Raw genomic sequence first — 12,412 nt, forward strand, 5'->3', positions numbered from 1 at the left:
ATTGATCTATACCTCGTGCCTGCTTAATGGCATTTTGGATTTACGTCCAGCACAATATACTGATGATCATGCGAAATCCATAAGTATAGATGATATTGGTGTATTTAAAAAATGGGATATAATATACCTAATGTGGAGACATGTTCTGTGGTGATAATATATGATTTCACGGCATCGAGTTGGATCGCCCAAACATGAACAGAATAAAATGAAACATATGAAAATCGTACTTGCATTGCCGGCCAGGGTATCATGAACGCAATCTCCCTATTCCTTTCAAGTAGAATCCGATTCTTGTTACCGTTGCCTCAACCCATCAATGATAGCTCGATCCATTTCCCTCTGTGACTCCAGGCTCGCAATCCTCTCATTCAACTTCATAATAGTCTCATCCTTCTTCTTCAGCGCAATCCGTGAGATGTCCCGCCCGCGGATAATCCCCTTAGTGTTCAGATCATGCTTGTTCAGCAGCGCCAACAACTCGTCCTGCGCCTGTTTCGGCACAACCACCTTGTGACTTTCAAGGATCTTCAAAGCCTGAAGGCCTAGCTCAGACGAATCGTCCCGCGCATCCGTAGACAGCACATTTCTATACCTGCCCGGCGTAGGCGTCATCGAGACCTCCGCCGACGCCGGCGGCAACCGGGTCTGCGTGCGGGCCGAGAAGATAGATGTAGGCGTAAGCGTGGCCGTACTCTCACTTCCGTCATTTTCTATGTCCGACAGCTTTCGCTTGCCGGGAGATGTGAAGGTCTCGGTCCGCGGCGCTTTGCGAGGCCCCTCCTGTCCGAAATCAGGCTGACGAGGCGGCTCGAGCAACTTGATCAGCTCCTCCGCGCCCGACGAATCATCCCAGCTAAACTCCTCCGTATCCTCCGTCATCATTCTGGCCTTTCCGCTCTTCGACGGTGTTGGCGTGCGGTTGACGCTCATCCCGCGGACATCCTGGACCTTTGTGTCCGTCTGTGGCGTGAGAAGGCCGCTTCCCTGCGCCGATGGTTTCGTAGGTGTATTGTTCGCCGAGCGCGGCTCAGTCCGCGAGTTCGAAAGCACGGCTAGTTTCTCCCGCGCTTCTGCGTCGCTTTGCCAGAGAAAGAAGTTGCAGCGCTTGTGTTGGGGTTTCTGGCAGGTGTAGACTGTATCGCTTCAACAATGATTCTGTATTATGCTAGTCAAAGCCCATGAGAAAAAGACTTACACCATCTCCCATGGTTGACTCCGTGGTTCTTTGTTTGCAGCCTGACGGCTGGTGGGCGTTCGGGACAGTTGCACCTCCACACGCCCTCAAGAAAGAGTCCCCGCAATGGGACGGCGGTGCGAGGCGACAGCCCTCCGACTGCGCGTTTATGAGGAGAAATCATGGGTGTAGCAATAGAGCAGTATCTCCCATCACATGGTGAGGGCAGATGCAGCATCTCAGTAACTTTTTACTGTTGTGGTCGATATGACGCAACGAGTGGAAGCAAACGCCTTGCTTGTCGCTACGGAAACAGATAAGCCAAACGTTGCAAAATAGAATGCAGGGACCGTTCAGAGAGTAAGAGTATTCCACGAAACCATCCGAAGCAGCATGTATACACCCGGTAGTCTTCTGATGAAATGATAGATATTTTTTCTTATCATGAGATGGAAGATTACAAGCAAACGTATACCAGTAGCAGGTGAGTTAGGTCGTGGTCTCTCCGGAAAAGGGAAGCAGGAGAGCACACCGCTGAAGAAAGCAACATATGTTCTACGATACTGCCTTTCATCGCATCTGAATTTGGGATCTAAAAGGCTATCCAAGATGTCTATGCTCTGATCTAAAATATGCAAAGTGAAAGCAAGCAGACAGGCAGGCGTACTCAAAAGTGACTAATTGCAGGGGTATCATCGCGATGAGTCGGACTTATTCAGCAAGGACCTGCCTTAACATAGCATTAAAAGGCTCCGAGAGCTTGAGAATCTCCTGGACTTCCGGCTTGACTGGTTCTCCTGCGGTGCGGCGAAGCTGATCCTGTTTCTTGACACGGCGTCTCCTCTCAGCGGTGATCGGATCGAGGTCGTCCTCTTCCATTTCCTCGGACTGTTCGGATTCCGCGTCGGAAATGGCGAGATCTTGAAGGTCGGCCTGAGAGTGGATTAGACATGGAGACACAAGCCCTTCGAAATTAACATACCTCATCCAAGCCAAAATCACTGCCGCGGAACGTCCCGTTTCCGGGGAAAGACTCGTTACCAGTGCCTTCAGCCGCCATCTTCTGTCGCGTCTTATTCAAGTGCCACCGTTTGCGATCCTCGTGCCACTTGATCAAAGCATTAATTTCCTCAATGGCCTTGGCCTCATCGATCTGCCCGAGATCCTTGGCTCCATGGAACAGAGCATTCATGTCAAGCTTACCCCCTTGAGGTCCGTGGCGCAGGAATTCAAGGATATCTTCAATCCAACCCATGAGGGATGTAAACAAGCCATTATCGTGAAGGTGCACTTCGTGAATGAACTTGTAGAAGTTGTCTTGGTGTCTTTCACATAGATCGATGAAGGCCTGGACGGTTTGGTTAGGGTCCGCCGAAACATCCTGCCTGTGACATTTTTCAATCACAGCGATGGCGTCGTCGGCAAATTGCGCAAAGTCGGTAATACTACTGTACACATTCGCAGATTTGTAGACGCGCACTAGGGGCTCGTAGAAAATTGTGAAGAGATCGCGGAACAACTGAAGGGTGACAGGCTCCTCGATGATGCTAAGAATCATTGCCTTGTCGCGTTGTCGGGTGTAGAGCTTCAGCAATTGCTTCATGTTTGCGAACCACTGAGCTCCTTCTTGCATCTCAAGATCCACGTTGTCCACCGCATGGTTCCAGGCCACATAGGCATTGAACACCTTTCCAACCTGTTCCGGAGTGAGCTCAGGTGATATGAGGTCCGATCGAAGAATGGCAACGATCAAATCCACATCTTCAGTCGCAGCCTCTGTCCGAATTTCATTCTTGATAGTCTCATCTGCATGCGCGAAATCTTTTAGCTTTCCAGTCAGAACGGGATCGTCAACCTTGGCTGCCAGCGAGTCAATGGACTTTTGGAATTGTTTAATGCCGTCATTTAGAGCCATGGAAAAGATGCGCTGTAGCAGAGACCGCGACCCAAATGGCTGGGCGAGGAAAAGATCTAGGACACCACTCATCACAGCCGCAGGGTTGGCGATACGGATGACATTCTTTAGCAGAGTATACGGGACAAGAGAATGTATCCTCTTGAACTGCGCAAACATCTCGGGAGAGTTGTCCTCAGCCAGGAATACGTGATAGAGAGTTGCCGCAACCCTAGTAATAGTCAGTCGAGACGGACAATTCTCTGGAGATCCAGGTAATCAACGCACTCAATTCGAAGCCATTCAGCGAATTTCTGGTACTGAGGGCTAAGGTCCGCTATCGTGTTCTTTTCACGAATCTCGGAGAATAATTTCGTTAGACCATCTGAGTTCGTAATGTCAGTAAAGCCGGCTCTGGGTCATTGTGACTCGTTCCTTACTGCTCTCCACAATATCCCGGCGGAATTGCTCCATGTATACATCCAGCTCCGCCGCACGCTGCCGTGCAATTTCGTAGAATCGCTTCTGCTCCTCAATCCTGATGGCGTCCGCTGCTTTTCTTCTTTCTACATCGGTTAATTCCTCTTCATTCAAGGTGACGGGATTTGCTGTGAGAAACTCCTCCATCGCCTTTGACTCGGAAACTCGCTTGTTCTGCAGCAAAGTGCGTAGAAATGCTCGGAGAGAGACGCGCTGCTCCTCCCGGTAAAGCACCCTCTCTCTCGGGCTCTCACTTGAAAGTCTCCCAGACTTTGATGATTTCATGGAGGAGCGTGACAATGAACGACTGTGATGAGGTCCCGGAGCCAGCGTTCGACCAATATACCCCTCGCTAGTATCTTGAGTTGACACGGAGGAAATAGAGGACGCCTCATCGTCAGCCGAGCCGAAAAAGCTAGCACTTGTTGATGACTTATTTTTTCTCGGGAGAGGAGCTAATGTTCTACCCGGGAACTCTGTACGCAGTCTCTTATGAAGTTTTGCGAATTCGCCATATCGCCTGGCCACAAAGATGTCAGGCTTGCCTTCCCGCCGCACGCGGAGGATGAACTCCTAGTGGAATGTCAGCTAACGTGATCGTCGTCAGTCCGTACTTATCCCTATCACTGACCGCATGTTTATGGTATCGCACTGTCCGTTTGACCGAGGTAACTCGTACCGCTGCAACATTGACATCCCAGCCGTGTATCGCATGTCCCTCCGGCATATTCACGAGAAGGCCCTTTTCGTTCGCCCCGCGATCGACGACCTCCATCTCCGAGAATGATATCCGCTCTTCATACCCCGACGCTGTGGGGATTCCCGATACCATCATCAGCTCGACGAGCTTTTCAGCTTTCCGCGCCAGCTTCCTGCGCTTGGTCTCCTCCAACCGGTCTTCCGAGGACGATACATGCTTGTTAGCAAACGACTCGAGGAACTGTATGAGGAAAGAAGTTAGTCGCACTGAGTCTCCGGCTACCACAGACAACCCAAATTGGAGCAATCACATACCACCTGCAACTTATCCTGCCAAAACTCCTTCTCACGCGCCTGATCGAGGAAAGGGAACTTGCGCACATGATGCACAAAGATGTATCGCAGAATCGGCAGTTCAGAATCAACGGGGGCAACTTCCCCGAATTCAGATTTGAATGGAGCGCCGAAGCGGTGGAGGGCAGTGGGGGAGTTCAGCTCGGTGATTTCGTTGCGCACTTGACGGCCGATCAGCTCGCGCTTCAGATCTGCACCGGTTAGCGATAAGTCCTCTTCGGTCATAATCTCACCAAACGGAGACAATTCTCACAGTGCTCTTGCTTTCCCGTCAGAATTTGCCCAGGTGGTACATAAGTTGACAGCGGCCGACCGGCTGACTGCAGACGGTCGGCATCATGGGAGGCGGGGGTTGCGTCAAGCATGTCAAGCCAGGGGGATCTATCACTTCGATCCGTTCGTTCAATCGATACGTTGAGAGACCATTCACCTCGCAAGGAAGAGTATGGTGCTTCACTTCGGCGCAAGTAATGGCTAGAATCCGTCTGCCTAATGTAGGACAGGACAGGACGTTGTTTGCGGTAAGGAAGATGACGTCTCCGCTTCAGTGCCAAGCTTCCAGGATAAAGTCCTTGTCGGGTGACCGAATGCAAGAAAAGGTAGAAGGAAAATAATAAACTGAACAGAAACCCAAGAAACTGTATGAGTGTGGGAATTATTCAGTACGACCTATTAGTTAAAGAGCCTGATAAGGAAAAGAGGTACTTCCTAGAGAGTCTATGCCGCAGGTGTCGTCTCAGTCGGTCCAGGTCCAATTTGTACTGGTAAGAATCACATTGTTACATACCTAGGTACTAACGAGGGGCACTTCAAACTCTCTTTTCTTTTCTTTTCTTATTAGGCTGAGTGAAATTCCTCATTTTCCTGCTGCCACTGACGCGTCCAACACTCTAGTTGAGGGGCCTCAGCCTTGTAGTCCCCGCTCTTGTAATGAGGTACTAATTTCGATGGTAATGGATCGTCGATGCCTAGAGCGGGATCGACGTCGAGAGCCAGTAGAGTGGTATCCATACAGCTACCGTAAAAGGTAAAAACATGACATTCAGCTAAGCGGAACAAAAATAGGGGACAACGTTACTACTTTGTAGGAGAATGACAACTAGACTGGACGGTGCGTGTTGCTTTTTGGACACATTGACCAGCTCGGTAGTCAAGAAACACAGCCACATGCAGAAATTTCATGCTCGCATCTATCTGTGATTGACGGACACATGACCCAAAAGCTGGTAGACTATCAACATGGGCCTGTGATGAAATGAATAAAGATAGATGCACCATAGTACGGATGAGGTCAAGGATGCTACCGTGGAGTCATTTCGCGTGTGTGGCGTCTACCAAGGGTCCGATGGTCGAATCGCTGACACAACGCCAACAAGACTTAGTTACATCTTCAGGCAGGTTGCTTAAGGGTACCGTGTGATGACCACAGACAAAAGTGCTCTTCATAAGTACGTACTGACATTTTGGAGGAATCATTTGCGCTTCTATATAAGACGTGATCCTTGACAAATCATTCAGCACAGAGTATTGCTTGGTGGAATAAATGGTCATGCATGCGGTGATTACACAGTCCAAGTTACAGATCGACGTCAACTCGGGCCAGGAATGACCATAGAGAGTGACTGGCAAGAAAGGTCAAGCCGGTAACAGAACATGCCGCGCTCGTAGATGAAAGACAAGGTTGTCAGTAGTGGCGATCCCAGTGATAACCATAACTCGCTTTCAAAAGGAAAGAAACAAATACACGGCCCTTCCGATGGTCCCAGACTCCAGAAGTAGCAAATTAAATAATAAAGGCAAGAAGATCGAGTATGACCAGCGAAATTAGAAATGTTCCATCTCCATATCCTGGGGCCACCCCTGGGTCATATAGTTGAGATCCTGGGTATTGAGAGAGGGGAACATCTGATTCGCGTTGTGGAGCGCTGAGAGATGACAAGTACTCGACATATCGACAGAACCCGCCCCAAAGTTGGCATTCTGGTCGAAAAGCATAAAATCTGCCTTATGCTGGTAGCTGGGATCGAAAAGATCCGAGACGCCTTCATCGACATGGCAAGAGTCGGGCGTGTAGAGCGGATTCTCTACTTTCTGGACCGGGAGCGGAGAGGGGTTCGAGATGGAGGGGTCTCGAGAAAAGGAGTTCAAGGCACTCATCGGCACCGAGTGCTCTGGCGTAAGCATCTGCATGGTCAGAGTCGTAAACTCTTCCTCGACATTTTGAGCGTCAAGCTGGCTCCATGCCAGGTCGAAGTTCAGGCTGCTGCTGTCGGTGGATGCAACTGGCGACGTATCGAATCCCAAAGTTCCATTGATCAAGTCCGGCACTGGAGACGCGGAGTCAAATGATTGACGATCGAAAGCCAGAGGAATGAGGCCATTAGGGTCAGCCCCCTCGAGCTGGGACTGGAACGCTTGGAAGTCCAACGACGTGGTTGGCAGCGGGCTGAAATCATTTACACCAGCGGCTAAATCCTCAAATGGGCTATTCGTAGTGAAAAGAGGGAAGTCGCCGCTACCTGTTTGGGTAGGGGGATCCGCGAATGAAAACGGTGGGTTCGGAGGGTAAGCAGTGACGGGTTCGAACGGCGAGGGTTCGGAACCGGTAAGGGGTGTTGCAATGTCCTGAGCCTTCGAGCTAGGAGTAGCAATGCTGGGAGTCTGGGGCGTAGCTCCGTTGGACGCCTTCTTGCTGCTCCTGCCATTATGCTTTGAGCGAACGTAATCCCAGCCGTGAGCCTTCTCCATGTGCTGCTTGCAGTTACTTTCTCTCTTTGATGAGTAGGTACATGGCGCGAATTTGCACTTGTACAAAGCGGGGGCTCTGGAGTGCTTGTCGTTGATGTGGCGGTCTCGCTCTTTCTCCGTTGGCCATCCAATTTCGTGATATTTGCAGGAAGGTTCGGTGCACTTCCAGGGACGAGAGTGCGTCTTCTCGTGTTTCCTGGAATCGGTCAGCAAGGTGCTTTGAATGAATTGTAGCCAGGGGAGCAAAGCGAATTCAGTAACATCACTTACGTAAGATCACAAGGTCTTTTGAAAACCTTGTCACAGTCTTTGCACTTCTGGTTAATGTCCATGGGAGGTGCATTCTTCTTGCGACGAGCCATGGATCGCTCGACGCCCTCATCGACGGAGCGAAGGCTGAGAGAACGCTTCATCGCAGGAACGGCATCCTCCTCGTAGGGCTTGCCCGTACGCAGCGAGATCATCTCGCCATCCTTGTGAACCACCAGTTCAGCAGGTCGTCCGTTCTTGGATAATCCACCCTCCAGGGTAACATGTTCACTGCGGACAATGTTAAACCTTGCAAACCACCGAGAGGGCGGGAAGAGAACATACTTTGGAGCACTAGCCTTTGCACCGTCCTGTGCTGGTTCTCTATTAGAAGGCATGCTGCTTCGGGACTCATTAATCATAGCTGCATATCGGCGAATCTGTGCGACGAGATCAAGGAAGTAGCCGTTAGTGTAAGGCCTGTCTGCTGGCAGCCGTTGATCGCGTTCGTTGAGATGATAGACCGACGTATGAAGACACTGAATCGTAAATTCGCAGAAACGGAGGTACGAAGCTCTGGAAGCCGCGTAGTTCTTCAAGAAACGAGAAAATAAATGAGCAATGCACCTAACGCCATTCCTTTTTTGAAAATCACTTACCGGTGCCAGCCACAAGAGTGTCTTTTCGAGGTCACGGAGACAGCCGATTTCTCTATCTACAATTCGTTGAGGGATGCTTTGAACGAGGGGATGGAACGGCTTCAATCTCTCTTCCTTGAGGATAGGCTTGATGACAAGGCGTTCAATCTGCTTGCATGCAGGCAATCCCAGTTGACGCTTCTGAGATACCTTAGCATCAAACGTCGAGATAGAGCTGGTGATGGCCGATTGAGTCATTCGTGTAGCAGCTTTGGCAGACGACTGAGATTCGAATGATAACTGTCCAGCTTTCACTATAACAAGCATGTTAGTGAAAGGAAATGCGGCTGCAGGCTTATAAAAGAAAATACCTTTACTCTTGTCTGAGGCCGACATGTTCTCACTGCTGAGGGAAGTGCCCAGTCCACTGTCCGAGGCATGGCAATGGGTCTTGCGGACCTTGGAAGGTGTGTGTAGCTGAGAGGATTGAGCAGGTTTGCTGACTCGGTCCGCCATTGACTGAGAATCGATGTGGGCTTGAAGGATGGCTCGAGGAACAGGAAGATCGTCTCCGTTGTCTTTATCAGAAAGAGGAGAAGACGGTTCCAAGGAGTTGAGGTTAAGGTTGCTTAAATAGTCGACCATGCGCTGCTCTCGGGCGGCGATGGCCTCTAGGCTCCTGGGACATGTAGGTGAGCGCTGGGGCAGAGACCTAAAGCTTAGCACCGGGTCAAGATCGTCTGAGGGTGGTGGGGAAGGTGAATGGAACGTTTCCCCTTTCTTCAAACTCAAACTTGGTGACGACGATGACGAGTCCGCGACATAGCTTTCCAGCGATGTCGAAGCAGAAAGGGAGGGAGGTGCTGTCTTTAAGGGACGCCGACGCGGGTGAACCCGGGTATGCTCAGCCTGGGAGGTCGACATGGCTGAAAAGGCAAGCACGAGTCACAGTGCAGGGCAGACTTAGCAAGTCAGCGGAAGAGAACAGATTGGCCCAAATGCTAGGGTGCCGGCTGGACCACCCTGTCTGTGACTCACCTGGTGCGATGTAATATACGTATTCAGGAGGATGACTACCCTGATGATTCAAATGACGTACATGCGAGTCAATGGCTCAGTCTCCATCGAGAATTAGCTATTTAATCCCAGAAAAGCAACGAGGGTGAAGCACCAGATGAAAGGATAAAATCTAAACCGAAGGTGCAAACACTTACCGTGATGACAGTTGGCTGTTGATGGAGTGGACGACCGAGTCGGCAGATGATCCCTTGAAGGCAGTGCGACACTCTCTATGATGACCGTTGTCCGCGCTTGAAGAGTTGGGTGAAATGCAAGGACACTACCAACGTTAAATAGGACTACGACTCCGAGTGACCAAGAAGTAGGCGGCAGGCGTTGGAGCGGATATGTGAATGCAAAGTAGAACCACTGCTGTAGATAACAAAGTATGAAGATAATCTCGCTCGAAAGTCCTTTGAGAGATGGACAAAGTCTATATCGAGGTAAATGGCGACCTTCAATGCCCGTATTCTCTCTATTTGGACGTTAAGAACCACTTCAAAAACGACTATCGAGAATTGGAGGAAGGGCAAAGTTGAGCGTACAGGTAAGGCGATGAAAATGTGATGATAAGAATAATGATCGTTATGACGGATTCGAGGGAGGATGATAGTCTCTATGTCTGGGACGACAGGCTGACATCGACATTGATGGAGGCTGTTCGTCCGGCGCGGATCTGCTGGTCCGCAAGCTGAGGTGGTTTCGATGTCTGCCTGATAGACGAGCCCCCTAATCCCAGAAAGGGAAAGATTGAGAAGAAAATCAGAGCACTGGTTGGATTGTTATTCATAGCCTCGTTGAGTGGGCCCCACTGTCGTGGCGCTTTGCCCGATCAGCAATCGGCGCGGTCGGCCGAGGTACCTAGTGTATCATACGGAGTACGTCTCTGGGGCTGTGATCCTGGCCTGTATTTACTAATCTATTACGGGTCGAAAGGGCAAATTCCGGCTGGGATAACAAAGATATCAGGGATGCCATACCAGAGAATTACGACATCAGTCTAATACAATTGCCGTTTGGCTCCATTTTATCCTCTCTGGCCCTCTTAAGAGGGTTCATTCTACTTTTTAGAGTCGTTTGATTCAGGTATAGATTGTCGGCTAACTAGTTTTGGAGCATGCAGGAATGATGAAAGTTGGGAACTCTGAAATCTGAATGGGTCGGGCAGTTCAACAATCCGAGAATGAGGACCAACGGAGTCGGACACTTTAGGACCCCGAGTGAGCGTCAATCAATTGGAAGACAAAGGGGCAACCACAGCTCGTACTTTGTTATTTTCTAATGATGGTGCTTACGAGCGCAATACGAGTATCTAGGTATCTTTAGTCTTCCGTAGCGCTTCGAAAGCAGCCAAAACGACGTGAGAACAGAACATATGAAGAATTTAGTATGTTCGCAGTAGGTAAAGGAATTCTTGAGAAAGAGAAACTCATACTTAGGAATTGTTTCTCATAACTGTCCTTAAAGCGAGGTCGAAAATATTCCCCTTTCATGATCGGACGTTGATCAATAAACGGGCGGTTATGGTTGTCACGGTCGTTACAGTCGTTACCATGTCTCAGAATGACTTTTGTCTTTTGGACAACTGGTTTCTTATCCTAGCTCAAACATGACAGGGATCCTGGAGTCGCTCGCATGGAGATATGTGATTCGACATTTCTCCTTTTCCATGGATAACGATTCAATCTTCTCTTAATAATCATCTTTAGCATCTGAACACACTCTCCCGTCCAGTAAGTGACGGCCTCGTAGCCAGAACTTACGCAGCGACTAGGTTATCCAACAGTGCGTACCTACCTTAGGCAGCTCAGTTTCAAGTGGTTACGTACTTGGCTGCACCCACCCATGTCAAGTATGTGGCTATGTGTGGTCTTTGAGCCTCATCCCTCTTTCACAGGGTCTGGCCACTCTCGAAGAAAGCCTCTGACCTATGGAAGGGAGCAGTGTCGTTCCAGCTCGACCGCTCAAATTGGGCCTTGATCCAATCAAAATCCCCAGATTATCACCAGATGTCGGTGACGGTTTGTGTAGGGGCACTTCGTTTCCCTAGTCTGAGACTTGAAGTGAACAACTGGCATCGTCTGATACCTGCTGATCGGCTCAAAGTTGGGGCTTCAGGTTACCGTTCCTCTGGTTTACATTCACACAGTATCCGACACACTCCTTTCGAGCTCAGCTGGAATCTCCTTACTCAGGCAGTTGAACGGGAAGCTCAAGTGTTTGGCTATTATTATTCCCATGCCTTGGGCGGCCATTATCACAGTGGCTTGATTGACTCCGCCACGCTTGGCGAAGCTAAGGAACAAACCCCAACATAACAAGGTATGGAGTATGTTACTTGTATCACGAAGTTGTGGACTTTGACTATCCCGAGCTGTCATACGCTTAATTGTTCATTTACTCTGTGTGTGCTCGCAGCTCCCATTGAGGATGGATATTTAGAGCTTTGTATGGACGCGATCTGCTACAGCCATCCGCGCTCTAGAAACACTGCCGCTTGTCAGCATATATAAATGCTTGGGTTATCATCTTGATTGAACGTTTCCCTGCCATTGCCGTTCCCCATTGATCGATTTCTTGCCGCTGGGTAGGACTCAATTTGCGCCAAACGAATCAAACCGGGATGTTACAGGCTGGCAATGGCTTTTTACAACGCCCGCCTCCGTAGACTACCTAGCCATCGGTTATCTACAAGGGCGTGTAGTACAAGGGACCAAGCAGAGCGCATCACTTATGGTTGCTGTAAAGAGCCCCACCAGTATTGGGACTATCCCTAGCAAACCTGAGGTCCTATTCCTCATCTTCTCCAAGCTCTCTGAATCTCGAAAGTCCCCTGCCTATCATCCATGAAGACCAAAAGCTAGGTGGACATGCTCTAACACCGGTCATGCTCCTTTGGCATATTTCATTCAAACATCTTCAGGCTGAATCCATTTTACATTACTTGGGCTCTTGCAGTGATCTTCATTTCCTACGAAACTTGGTACACCATTAGGAACCTGTCTTGCAGTATGCAGGAATCACAATGGAGCTGCAATCGCAAAGCAAATCGTCTAAGGGGTGCCGGTCTTCAACCGGATACATGCGGTCATCCGCTCATCAGCAGTCCTTCGT

The 12,412-nt window shown here is 49.7% G+C and overlaps 3 protein-coding genes across 3 annotated transcripts; all 3 read right to left on the reverse strand.

The window, feature by feature from the left end:
* Positions 1 to 297: 297 nt before the first annotated feature.
* On the reverse strand, positions 298 to 1,361 carry NFIA_069110 (uncharacterized protein; the record flags this gene model as incomplete). The annotated part of the gene is made up of 2 exons (XM_001263636.1): positions 298 to 1,136; positions 1,199 to 1,361. 2 exons carry the CDS (start codon positions 1,359 to 1,361, stop codon positions 298 to 300), a joined length of 1,002 nt encoding a protein of 333 aa, XP_001263637.1.
* Positions 1,362 to 1,888: 527 nt separating this feature from the next.
* Positions 1,889 to 4,969, reverse strand: NFIA_069120 (PX domain-containing protein; the record flags this gene model as incomplete). The annotated part of the gene is made up of 7 exons (XM_001263637.1): positions 1,889 to 2,110; positions 2,160 to 3,303; positions 3,360 to 3,456; positions 3,512 to 4,124; positions 4,183 to 4,491; positions 4,566 to 4,795; positions 4,858 to 4,969. 7 exons carry the CDS (start codon positions 4,967 to 4,969, stop codon positions 1,889 to 1,891), a joined length of 2,727 nt encoding a protein of 908 aa, XP_001263638.1.
* Positions 4,970 to 6,428: 1,459 nt separating this feature from the next.
* ace1 (putative C2H2 transcription factor (Ace1)) lies at positions 6,429 to 9,163 on the reverse strand (the record flags this gene model as incomplete). The annotated part of the gene is made up of 4 exons (XM_001263638.1): positions 6,429 to 7,548; positions 7,623 to 8,194; positions 8,261 to 8,553; positions 8,611 to 9,163. 4 exons carry the CDS (start codon positions 9,161 to 9,163, stop codon positions 6,429 to 6,431), a joined length of 2,538 nt encoding a protein of 845 aa, XP_001263639.1.
* Between the last annotated feature and the right edge of the window lie 3,249 nt (positions 9,164 to 12,412).

This window comes from Aspergillus fischeri, genomic scaffold, assembly GCF_000149645.3.
Source record: "Aspergillus fischeri NRRL 181 1099437636252 genomic scaffold, whole genome shotgun sequence".
NCBI lineage: Eukaryota > Fungi > Ascomycota > Eurotiomycetes > Eurotiales > Aspergillaceae > Aspergillus > Aspergillus fischeri.